General features: G+C 39.8%; 1 protein-coding gene across 1 annotated transcript; it reads right to left on the bottom strand.

Moving 5' to 3' along the window:
- Positions 1-8,631: 8,631 nt before the first annotated feature.
- Positions 8,632-12,417, bottom strand: rab38b (RAB38b, member of RAS oncogene family). The gene is made up of 3 exons (XM_067257745.1): positions 12,053-12,417; positions 10,115-10,395; positions 8,632-9,226 (listed from the first exon to the last, which is right to left on the bottom strand). The coding sequence occupies exons 1-3, from the start codon at positions 12,249-12,251 to the stop codon at positions 9,074-9,076; spliced, it is 633 nt and encodes a 210-aa protein (XP_067113846.1). The 5' UTR covers positions 12,252-12,417; the 3' UTR covers positions 8,632-9,073.
- Between the last annotated feature and the right edge of the window lie 261 nt (positions 12,418-12,678).

The following is a 12,678-nucleotide window of genomic DNA, read 5'->3' as shown; positions in this document are numbered from 1 at the left end:
AAAACGATAATATTCTTGTTACGACTAGCTAGCCTACTTCTTCTGTTTAACAGTTCAGCTTTCAGCTTCTCCCGCATTGTAGGCTATTTTAGCTGTTAGCGTTGTTAGATGATGCAGTTCAGATTCCACACTGCCTCTTTTGTGTGACTCACACATTTTTAAAATTAATTTCAGCTTTCAGGTATTTTCTCATTTATCCCTTTTATACTTTTTTAAATATTAAGGTTTTTGTGCAAATTATTCTCCCTTTAAAAGTAATGGTAAATCCTTTCAAATCATTGTTGGAATGCTGCTCCAGCCCCTTTCAAAAATACATTTCGGTTGCTTTGAAGCTTCAGCTTATAACTTTCTACTAAAGTTTCACAATTTTCCGCTTTTTTTAGCATGGTCAGCTATCCCCATTCAGGTTTTCAGCATTCTCACTGCTGTTTCGCAGGAACAGCATTCTCACTATTGTTTTCCTGTTTCTCTTTATTGTGAGAATGCTGTTAAGCATTCTCACTATTGTTTTCCTGTTTCTCTTTATTATTATTATTATTATATCAACTTCTTAGTTCTTCCGCCGTTTTTTGGCCTTTAACTAGTTCTGCATACTTTCACCGATTCCTACAATTCTTGTATCAAAACGTTCAGCTCCTTCAGGAGATGTTGGCTATGACTTGTGGTATTTCTCACTTTTATACTTTTTAAGACATTAAGGTTTTTGTGCAAATTATTCTCCCATTAAAAGTAATGGTAAATCCTTTCAAATCATTAAAAAGCTTCCTCCTCTTTCAAACGTAACTACTTCAGCATACTTTCAGCTAGAGACACCATTCAACCTTTAAAATGTTCACAAGACATTCAGCTATTCCCAAATGATTCAGCTTTTTCAAATATTCTGCCAATTTTGAATTATGACAGTTTGAAATACATTAAAATTTTTGCTCCTTTTTGATTTTTATGAAGGAGCAGCAAGCAGAGTGGCACACTGCTGGCTGCTCTTTTTCTGATATTCAACTAAATTGTCAAACAAATTCCTCTAACGTTCATATAGTTTAACGTACAGAAACAAGTTATACCTTAAAATGTAGGAAAAATTGTCCTCTTTCAGCCAATGTAACTACTAAAGAGCTCACATTTACAGATTTTCAGCTATGGGCCTTGAAGCGAGAGCAGCCTTTCAAATTCTCTCACTAACTTCAATGGAGAGGTGGGTAAAATCAGTCAGAGAAAGCAAGAAGGAACAAGATTTTGAAACTGCCGATAGAGTCGTATTTCTGACCGCACAGACATATAAAGGAAATCTCTGGTTTCGGCAGAGTCTTGGGTCTCGGAAAATATCCTTATATTTTGGATTGGACGTACAGTTTTGCGTCTAGGTCAACTTGTTTGAGGTGTGGATGCTAGGTAAATGTTCGTTTTTCTCTCTGCCTAGCTCGTTAGCTATCACAGCTGCGCCATCACCGTGGCAACCAAACAAACACGCACCAGGAAAGCAAAAGGAACACGTTTTTGAAACTGCAGGTAGAGTCGTATTTCTGACTGCACAGACATATAAAGGACATCTCTGGTTTCGGCAGAGTCTTGGGTCTCAGAAAATATCCTTATATTTTGGATTGGACGTACAGTTTTGCGTCTAGGTTATCTTGTTTGAGGTGTGGATTCTAGCTACATTTCTCTTATTCTCTGCCCTCAGCGCGTTAGCAATCATAGCTGCAACATCACCTTAAGACAGACACGCACCACACCTTAACGACAGACACGCACCACTCAGTCTCTCACACAGGTGATTGGTACGTTTACTTGACCATGAGAAACCCGATTACTAGCAATTGTCGGTTTATGCCAGTAATACAATTACTCCGTTTACATGTGTAATTAGTTATGCGATTACTAAATAAACGCGTCTACATGATTCTTTTTTATTAATCGTTGTATGCTCCACGGACAAAACTTGCACCATCATCCTTCTGCAACAAAGTGTCGCCGTGTCTTCCTGTATCGGCTCTACTGCTGTATGTTTCATTCCATCAACACATTGAATCCTACTAAGAAAGCCGAGTAAACGCATAGGCTACATCTGCTACTGCTAATACTATCCCAACTATAATTTCATCTGTTAAAACGATAATATTCTTGTTACGACTAGCTAGCCTACTTCTACTGTTTAACAGTTCAGCTTCTCCCACATTGTAGGCTATTTTAGCTCTTAGCTTTGTTAAGATGATGCAGTTCAGCTTCCACACTGCCTCTTTTGTGTGACTCACACATTTTTGAAATTCATTTCAGCTTGCGGGTATTTTCTCATTTCTCACTTTTATACTTTTTAAAATATTAAGGTTTTTGTGCAAATTATTCTCCCTTTAAAAGTAATGGTAAATCCTTTCAAATCATTGTTGGAATGCTGCTCCAGCCCCTTTCAAAAATACCTTTCGGTTGCTTTGAAGCTTCATCTTATAACTTTCTACTAAATTTTCACTATTTTCAGCTTTTTTTAGCATGGTCAGCTATCCCCATTCAGGTTTTCAGCATTCTCACTGCTGTTTCGCAGGAACAGCCGTTTCTAGTTATTATTATATCAACTTCTTAGTTCTTCCGCCGTTTTTTGGCCTTTAACTAGTTCTGCATACTTTCACCGATTCCTACAATTCTTGTATCAAAGCTTCCTCCTCTTTCAAACGTAACTACTTCAGCATACTTTCAGCTAGAGACACCATTCAACCTTTAAAATGTTCACAAGACATTCAGCTATTCCCAAATGATTCAGCTTTTTCAAATATTCAGCCTATTTTGAATTATGACAGTTTGAAATACATTAAAATGTTTGCTCCTTCTTGATTTTTATGAATGAGAAGCAAGCAGAGTGGCACACTGCTGGCTGCTCTTTTTCTGATATTCAACTAAATTGTCAAACAAATTCCTCTAACGTTCATATAGTTTAACTTACAGAATTCTTGTATCAAAACGTTCAGCTCCTTCAGGAGATGTTGGCTATGACTTTTGGTATTTCTCACTTTTATACTTTTTAAGACATTAAGGTTTTTGTGCAAATTATTCTCCCATTAAAAGTAATGGTAAATCCTTTCAAATCATTAAAAAGCTTCCTCCTCTTTCAAACGTAACTACTTCAGCATACTTTCAGCTAGAGACACCATTCAACCTTTAAAATGTTCACAAGACATTCAGCTATTCCCAAATGATTCAGCTTTTTCAAATATTCTGCCAATTTTGAATTATGACAGTTTGAAATACATTAAAATGTTTGCTCCTTCTTGATTTTTATGAATGAGAAGCAAGCAGAGTGGCACACTGCTGGCTGCTCTTTTTCTGATATTCAACTAAATTGTCAAACAAATTCCTCTAACGTTCATATAGTTTAACTTACAGAAACAAGTTATACCTTAAAATGTAGGAAAACTTGTCCTCTTTCAGCCAATGTAACTACTAAAGAGCTCACATTGACAGATTTTCAGCTATGAGCCTTGAAGCGAGAGCAGCCTTTCAAATTCTCTCACTAACTTCAATGGAGAGGTGGGTAAAATCCGTCAGAGAAAGCAAGAAGGAAGACGATTTCGAAACTGCCGGTAGAGACATATTTCTGACCGCACAGACATATAAAGGACATCTCTAGTTTCGGCAGAGTCTTGGGTCTCGGAAAATATCCTCATTTTATTGATTGGACGTGTACTTTTGCGTCTAGGTCAACTTGTTTGAGGTGTGGATGCTAGGTAAATGTTCGTTTTTCTCTCTGCCTAGCTCGTTAGCTATCACAGCTGTGCCATCACCGTGGCAACCAAACAGACACGCAACATGAAAGCAGAGTTGGGTACACGTTTTCGAAACTGCCAAGAGTTGTATTTCTGACCGCACAGACATATACAGGATATCTCTGGTTTCGGCAGTCTTGGGTCACGGAAAATATCATTATTTTTTGTATTGGACGTACAGTTTGCGTCTAGGTTAACTTGTTTGAGGTATGGATTCTAGCTACATGTCTGTTATTCTCTCTTATAATCAAGCTAGCGCGATGGCTCTCCATAACTAAAAACGGGTCGACTTTTTTTTCCACAATCGACCAAATTGGCCAAACAAGGTATGTAGCTACATTGAGCTTAAAGTGTACATAATCTAGCCTCCATTCTAGTGACGCTACGACTGTCATCATATGGCGAAACCAGGTCACATAGCTAGCTACGTTTTTCCAGACATAATATTCGTTACCTAGCTACAAACAAATGCTTCGTAACTGAACAGTATTTACTTTGTATTGGCGATATTGACAACAGAGGTTAAGGAACTTGTCTTTAATTAAAAGATGGTCTCCATTTTCAATTTGAAGCAGTAGATGTAGCTTATGTAGGAAATGTTCCATTGCATCCTCTCTCTAGCTTAGCTTCGGCTACAGATGGATGACAATCACGATGCATGCATTATTCACGCCTACGGTGTTAATACAGTCTGTAAAAATACCACTTTGACACACTTGCATGATGATCCGCTGGTTAGATGTAGCATGATCTTATTTACTACCCACAATAGTTCAACTTTTTTTGCTGCAGCATTTTAATCAGTTAGCTCCAGGTCATCTCTAAAATACATTTCAGACCTTTTGAAACCTGAGCAAATGACTTTCTACTAAATTTTCAAATTCTTCTGAATTATTTCTCTTTTTGCATTGTTCTTCTCTTTTCTGTAGTTTTATGCCTTCGTCCAGCTCCTGCCCCTTTCAAAAATACCTCTTGGGCGCTTTGAAGCTTCAGCTTATAACTTTCTACAAAATTGTCACTATTTTCAGCTTTTTTAGCATGGTCAGCTATCCCCATTCAGGATTTCAGCATTCTCACTGCTGTTTCGCAGGAACAGCCTTTTCTAGTTATTATTTATTTTCGCCCCCCTAAGGATCAGTCAATATTTGGACTACATACACAACGGCGGTGTCAAAAGGTTCGTCTTGGTAGCGATTGCGTTGGTTGTATTTTTATTTACGTTCCGTTGCATGGTTTAAGTAGAAATTGCGTTTTTGTGGTGAAAAGTGAAGCTAACGGTGGCTAATTTGCTAGCCACAGTCACTGACGTTACTAACGTCACTAACGTCACGAAAACACGCGTGACTACCTGTAGCAGAACATTCGTTTCACATCTGTTAACTTGGGGGATAGCTAGGCTAACTATAGCTTTACTGCAAGGCAGCTGCAGGAACGCCACAAGCAAAGAGGCCAGGGTGATAACTATTTACTCATTTTACTTTGTGATGTGAAACACAATTATGAAATGTAATGTACAATATTAGCTGATATTAAGGAAGTAGGCCCACATCTACTTTTGGAAACGGTAGTCTACTATTTCACTGAAGCATTAGCATCATGACATTAGCCTCTGTTGCCCGGGCAACACATACTACAGTAGTCTATGATGCATCTGTTTTCAATCTTTAAAATAAACATTCCTCACATACATTTTCGTTGTAGGATTTATTATTACATTACAAGTAAACGATTTGTGGGTGAAATTATCATTACCTGTGGTTTCAAACCAGTGTTGCTCACTGCAACGCTGTAGCCTACGCGAGACACTACAAAAACATCTACACAGCTGTAGGAAGTCAAACGGCGACAGAACATGTTCGGCACTCCCCTTACTTAAATCAAAAGTCTATCTAACTACTAAGCTGAACTTCATTGCCACAGCCTAAACGTTGTCAACCTGTTCATGAAAATAATTAATTTCAGCCTAAACCGTACAACGGAACGTGAAATCCAATTCAACCAACGCAATCGCTACCAAGACGAACACAGCAGTAGTCTACTAGTACTGTACCGTAGTAGTACAATTTACCGGGGCAGCTTCTCCACACAGGGCTATATCGCATTTTGCGTTGTTACTGACAATGATCACTACCAGTGAGCTTTTTATGAATGAGCGATTTTCCACTAAATAAATGTCAAGCTTATTTACGTTTTGGGGGGCATATTTTCAGTTAGCAGATGGGACTGTCTGAATCGCGATTCCATCTTCTACTGCCGGGTAACGTCGTAGAATAATCTTCAAAGGGGGTTCTTTATTAATGAATGAATGCAATGAGTAGGCTACATGCCTGAAAATATCACGAGAAGGGAAAACTTAAAATGACGTTTAAGTCATAGAGATTAGGTCCATTTTTACACCGGTCTGCCAAATTTATTCGTTTTGATTCAACGATGAGGCTGCCTCTTGCAGGGGAAATGAGAAGACATCTATTTCATTCTACACTTCACTCGTATTTTCAGTTGTAAATGAGCAGCAAAAAAAAATGCTTTTAAATCTATTTAATCTTTATAAATAATAAGTATGCATTTTCATATAAAATATACAGAAATCAGTTGTAAAAATGTCATTCAAAAACGGACCCCTGTGCAACCGACGCAAGCAAGCACACCCTACAATTTCCCCAGAAATTGTACCCTCTCTAGTTTAATATGTGGAAGAGGACTGTGGAGGTGCGCAGCGTTGCGTACCAATGTACCTTAAAACGTTTTTGGTTTGAGCAAAGCCACGAATGTTTACAACGTATGGCTCCGCGCCTGATTAACACTCAGATAGATAAGCAGTCTCAAAAATGGTAGCAAGATAAAAAAATAATACGATCCCTTTCCGTAATCATGATACCCCCCAAGAAATGTTCGATGCACCCCTAGTCAAAGCAGGCTGCATCCGTGCGAGCTAACATCACAAACCTCACCAAAGAGAAGCAGTTCCAGCCACCACATTAGGGGTGAGTTAATTAAATGTTTGACCAAATATAGCAGGCACATTTTTAAGTTGATATTTCTGTACGGCCCCCGAATGATTTTATAAATATCCAAATGGCCCTTGGCAGAAAAAAGGTTCCCCACCCCTGGTGTAGAATGATGGTATTTTGGTGAAATGGTAGCTAATTTGTTAGAAGTAGCCTAGTTGGAGAGCTCACTGTGGAAGACAAAGAAAAAGACAGACCAAGTGTGTGTGTGTGTACCTGACTAGAAATGTGAAACGCTCTGCTCTCCCTCACTCTCGCTCCGTTTGTTAGAGCTGGCCTAGACAGACACATATTGTCAGGAGGAGTGCAAGCGCATGTCAAATTTTATACATGGGGAAAAAAAACACACAAGCACATGGTATAACACTTTACCAGCCTGACTGGGCTGACACAATAAAACACTCACATTATGGTCATGAGGACAAACCTTTTTACCATTCATTCAGACATACGGTAAATTGTGCAACTCATGGGTCCAACAATCTTGGCAATACAAAAATAACAATTACTTGAAACGAATTAATTTCAGCAACATGAAATTGGTTTTGTTCTTTCTGTTCATTAGTCTCATAGGACCTTATCTCTTTGACTAAGTTGAGGCTATAACGGCTTGCACAGACCAACAAAATGAACCATACTGCTTTCTTTTTAATATATATTATCTTTACATATTCAAGAAATTGAATAAACAGTAGAAGCACAGCTTCACATTTTACATGAAGATACACTGTGTACTGTATAAATAATGTTTTGTTTTGAAATGATTCCATGGTCATACAGGATTTCACAGGTGGAGCTGGACTGAATAAGGCTTTTGATTGAAATCTGAATAGAAGCAATGTAGAGCCCAATGAAAACATTGATAATGGAAATAGTAAACACACCAAACAGCAAGAGCATGCCTTCCCTGTGGGACAGACTGAGAGCTTTTAAAAAACAGTTAAATACACACACAAAAAAAGTCAGCATAGAAAAAAGAAATTGCCACAAAAAGAAAGAAACAGACGAAGTAAAAAGTCTTCTCTGACATGCACTAGCGACCTGTTTTGAGACGAGGAGGATCAACAAACACATTAGCATGAGTTGGAGAGCCGGGGAGGGGGGAGCTGGGTTTATGTAATATCATGTATGTAGTCTATATTACATAGGCATTTTCTATAAGATAATGTATGTATATATGTATACATGTATAGGTATATCTATATGTGTGTGTGTGTGTATATATATTTAATGTTCATGAGGAGAGAGATTGGTCAGAGGAGGGAAAAGGGTGTGTTTATTGGAGAGAGAAGAGGGAAAGAGAACATGGATGGTTCCATGTAAGAGGCGGTGTTTCGTCTCCTGTTAGCTTTCGCTATCCACAGGCTCACACCCCCTCAATGTCATGAAAGTGTGTGTGTTTGTGTGTGATGGCATATCTGTGTGTGTGTGTGAAGGTGTGCGGGAATGTGTCTGTGTGTACAGCCTGTGTAAACATTTTACAAAATGTACTGCACATTGAACGCCGTGTTCTACCTCAGCAGACAGGAAAAAAAGCCATCACAAGATTTAAATCTGTCACCATGGATACCAAAGTACTTACTACAGAAAGGGCTTGACTCACTAAATGACCTCTTAACCCTCGTGCTGCCTTCGGGTCACATGACCCAAAGGTTCACAAGAACCATCGTTGTGTTTACCCAATTTTACCCAATACAAAAACAAATAAAAAGCATTTTCTTTTAACCTTCGCAATGTGGGGGGTCTGAGACAGCCCGACGGTTAAAAGAAAATGCTTCACTTTGTTTTTGTATGAGGTGAAGTTGTCGCAATACGACGGTGGGTCACAATGACTGATGGGTCAGAATGACCCGAAGATAACACAAGGGTTAAGGAAATTGCCAAAAAGCGTTTTCTTTGTTTTGGTAGAATGGAATCTATTGTTATTGGGGATGATTTAATATGAATTGATTCAGGGAACTTGAATAATTAATTAATTGATTTAGAACTTCAGCCTCTCTGCTTCATAGCATGGACCATACAGATAATCCCATATCCTCCAACCACAGTGTTGACCACAACCACAGATCCTAGTACTGCTACACAAATATATTTTAAAAACATAAAAAACTCCTTTGTGCAACATTCTCATGTGACAATAGTAACAAGAATTATGAATTAATTTAAAGTTTCGTAAAAAGACCAGTCCATTTGTCTCCTCAGAAAGGAAATGTTCCGAGCAGTCCAGGGTTCCGCCATTGTATTGAACACAAAGTGTTTCTGGGTTTTGTTTCTCACCCCTGACCCCATCTCGCCAACCCCAGCTGTCAGTACCCTCTAGGGTTTGAAGCAGGCAGAGCAGTTGACTTGCTTGGTGGAGTTGAGCTGTGGGGAGATTGTGTCTGGGACCACCGACTTCAGGATGTCGTTTTCGGTGGACATGATGTGCTTCACCAAGAAGTTGGCTGCTTCGTTGATATGGACGTTCTCCTGCAGGATGGGGAAGGGGAAAGAGACATGCTGTGATGTGACGTAATTTGACACAGTGTAACTGCCATTTTCTCCAAACAAAACAAATATGTGTTATGCAGAACCAGTTACTGATGGTTAGGAACTGAAGTTGCATGTAGTAGAAAAGTGTGTATGGATGTACTAAGTGCAAAAAGGACTTTCTCCCCAAGTACAACAAAAGACAGCCAATTACATTAAAATTAACATATTTCCGGAACAAGATCTTGTAAGTGGCACTGACCTAATTAAATCCATGTTCAGATACTTCTGAACATGTTGCTTGACTCAAGACCCTTGACCTGCTAGAATGTTGTGTCTTGGCACCAGAGAGAGGTGTTAACTAAGAGCAGATCAATGTCCAGAGAAATCTCTGTATGTGTGCAGTTCAAATGTTACAAGTCATATCCCTGGCACAGACTTAATCAAGTACTGTACAGAAATTATACAGTAATTCTGCAGAAAGAAACACTGATACCAACACTGCAAGAAGTACAGGAGGTTTTATTTTTCCCACTACCACATTTAACCTGCTTTTGGCCTCCCTCTTTAAACTTATACTCATGGCTCACTTTCCATGTAGATATAAAATTCCAGTTGGATCTGTGGGGGGGTTTAGAGGCTAACCTGTGACCTGGGTCTGAGAGGACTTCAGGATGAACCACTAGTTACTGTCAGTCTGGGCCTGTTTAGGACTCTTACTGTGCAAAACCAGTACAAGTTATAGGCTTGACTTCTCATTTAGATATTGAGTCACTGTCCTGTTGTGTTTGCTTATTAAATTCTTCAGTTTATGATTGCTTTTCAAAAACTGGATGAAAAAAACTGTAAAAAGAAAGAATGTGCATACGGTATATTATGAGATTGCACCTTGGCAGAGGTCTCGAACCAGCCCACAAAACCATGGTCCTTGCAGAACTGGTCCATCTTGATGGCGTTGTTTGTGAGCACATCCCTGCCATGGTCACACTTGTTGGCCAGCAGCACCGTTGCGATGCTCTGTCCATTGGCCAGCATCAGCTTGGAGTCTAGGTCCTCTTTCCACTTGGCAACTGCCTCGAACGTGGTGGGCCGCGTCACGTCAAACACAATGAATGCCCCCATGGCCTCGCGGTAGTACACGCGCGTCATGTTGCCAAACCGCTCCTGGCCTGAGCACACACACACAAAAACAACACAACGTAATAAACACCACACTTCTGTCGTCATAGAAACTGCAGGGTTTTCATGTACATCCTTGTGGCATCCCTAGTTCTGTTGGCAAAATCTGCTGGCTTTCTATTTAAAAAAAACGCTCCAAACGAAGGTACCAGTGTCCACATTCACTGTCATAATAGGGAAAAATGACAAACAGCACATGCCTGCAGTGTCACAGACCTCTCCTGTTCATCCAGAGAATACCTCTATGCTGCTGGGACAATAATGCTTACCCATAAAAATGAGTGTGTCCCAGTAGAGTTGTACTGTGTTAGAAATAAGAGGAGGCTTAACTCTTTATGGGTTTATTTTGTCATGTTGTCAAGAACTTAAAGTTTTCTAGCTATTTATGTATTTATGTATTACATATATATGCATGAAATCTACCATTTCTTTTTGCCAGTATTTCAAACCCATATCATCCAGCATTTTCTTCTTAAATTTGTACATGTGCTGTTTGATATTGTTGTGTGTATGTGTTTGTGCACACATACATGTTGTGTATGTGCAGATGTTTAGTGTGTGTGGGTGAACATGAGTGAGGGGGGTGGGGTCTCCCACATACCCACAGTGTGTGGCTCGGCTATCATACTGTAAATAGTTTACTTCAACTAGAGAAGTACATGCTGACAGTTGGAGAGGGTGACAGTAAGAAACCTCTGAGCTCAATCAACACATCTCTTTGACTTGTGAAGAAGAGGAAATGGAAATAAACAAAAGGAGGAAGAAAGACTTTCCATTCTAGGATTGTGCAAAGAAAGCATGTACACTAGATAATCTTACTGTAAATGGTTCCTACACATGACAACTGTCTGTTTGACTGGTGAAAAGTATGCTCTGGATTATGTTTGTTGGACTGTGGGGAAGTACAATTACTAAAACGGTTTCGCCAGAGGAACGACTAAATTGGGTAGGCCAATGTGACCATTGTGTAGTGACACTGGGCCAGTGCAGTAAGTGGAATTGCATGGCCACCAGGTTGCACTCAGTGGCCTACACTGTAAGTTATGGACGTGTGGCCATGTATCTTGATGTTGTTTGTTTGCATTTACGTTACAATGACTCTCCTGTGACTAGGTCTTAAATCTCCCACACGTGGACTCTCACATGATACATAGCCTCCACGAGGGAGAGTGCGTGTTGGTCCTGAGAGGAATAAGAGAGAGAGAGAGAGACAGACAGACAGAGAGAGAGGGAGAGAGAGAGAGAAAGAGAGAGAATGTAGGAAAATGTTTGAGTGTATATCTGTGTGTGTCAAGAATACACAGTTAAATTACTGCACGTGAGGCAGTTAAATCAGCATTTTATAATGGAAGGTTTGTGGTGGAGCAGCATTAACAGACATCCAATGTAGCTGAGGACATCCAAATAGGCTGTGTCTGACAATATTATATTACACAACATCTCGCAAGTAGCCCAAACTGTTGGCCCCAGAAGTTTGATACAATTCTCAATATGTTATCTATTATGGCTATTTTCTTTATGTATATTTATTTTTCACAGCCATAAGTTTTTGACGACAAATAATGAGTCTCACAATTAATTGATTAATTAATTAAAAGAATGGTAGGCCAGACAACCTCCATAAAGATGATGACATTACAGTCTTACCTGCAATGTCCCATAGCTGAAGACGGACGGTCTCAGAATCCCAGTTGAGCACCTTAAGAGCAAAATCCACCCCGATGGTAGCGCGGTAGTTGGTTGAGTAAGTTTGGTGGACATAACGCTTTATGATGGAAGTCTTACCGACCCCGAGGTCTCCGATAACCAGAACCTTATACAGGTGTTCCTTCCTGGGGCTCTGCATAGCGGCGGTGGAACGGAACGACCTGTCCGCTTACATCTCGGTTTTCCAAAAAGTCGTGAAAAAGAATAGGATGCTTGAATTGAATTAAAAAATAGAATCGAGAATGTGTGCGTGTAGATAATAAAGAGGACTGGCTTAAGAGTATGTGTCAAATAAAAGGGAGCGGTTTCTTGACCTGTCTGCTTTCCGCGACGTCCACATTGGGGGGAACGCCCTGCCTTCGAGTCTGTCTAAGGGCGTGCGGGGAACTTGTGACCCATTGACTCACCCAGTCACCAGTCTCGGCAACAAAACTGGGACGCAGGACGTCCACTTTCAGAACGACCAGACAGCTTTGTCACGAGGGACAGTTACAAGCATCACCTGGTCGTTAACTGGAACAATGAGCTGCTTGTTGTTACTTGCAAATCTAGACTTGTCTTGCATA

Source organism: Osmerus mordax, chromosome 19, assembly GCF_038355195.1.
Source record: "Osmerus mordax isolate fOsmMor3 chromosome 19, fOsmMor3.pri, whole genome shotgun sequence".
Classification (NCBI taxonomy): Eukaryota; Metazoa; Chordata; class Actinopteri; order Osmeriformes; family Osmeridae; genus Osmerus; species Osmerus mordax.
Note: the sequence above shows the minus strand (reverse complement) of the source record. Positions and strands in the feature narration are given on the sequence as shown.

What these genes read in the sequence shown, in the direction of transcription:
- rab38b (XM_067257745.1), bottom strand. Translation starts at nt 12,251, where the DNA reads ATGCAGAGCCCCAGGAAGGAACACCTGTATAAGGTTCTGGTTATCGGA. An exon ending in TCAGCTATGGGACATTGCAG is followed by an intron (nt 10,396 to 12,052) that starts GTAAGACTGTAA and finishes GTGTGTGCTCAG; the next exon opens with GCCAGGAGCGGTTTGGCAAC. An exon ending in GGTTCGAGACCTCTGCCAAG is followed by an intron (nt 9,227 to 10,114) that starts GTGCAATCTCAT and finishes CCCATCCTGCAG; the next exon opens with GAGAACGTCCATATCAACGA.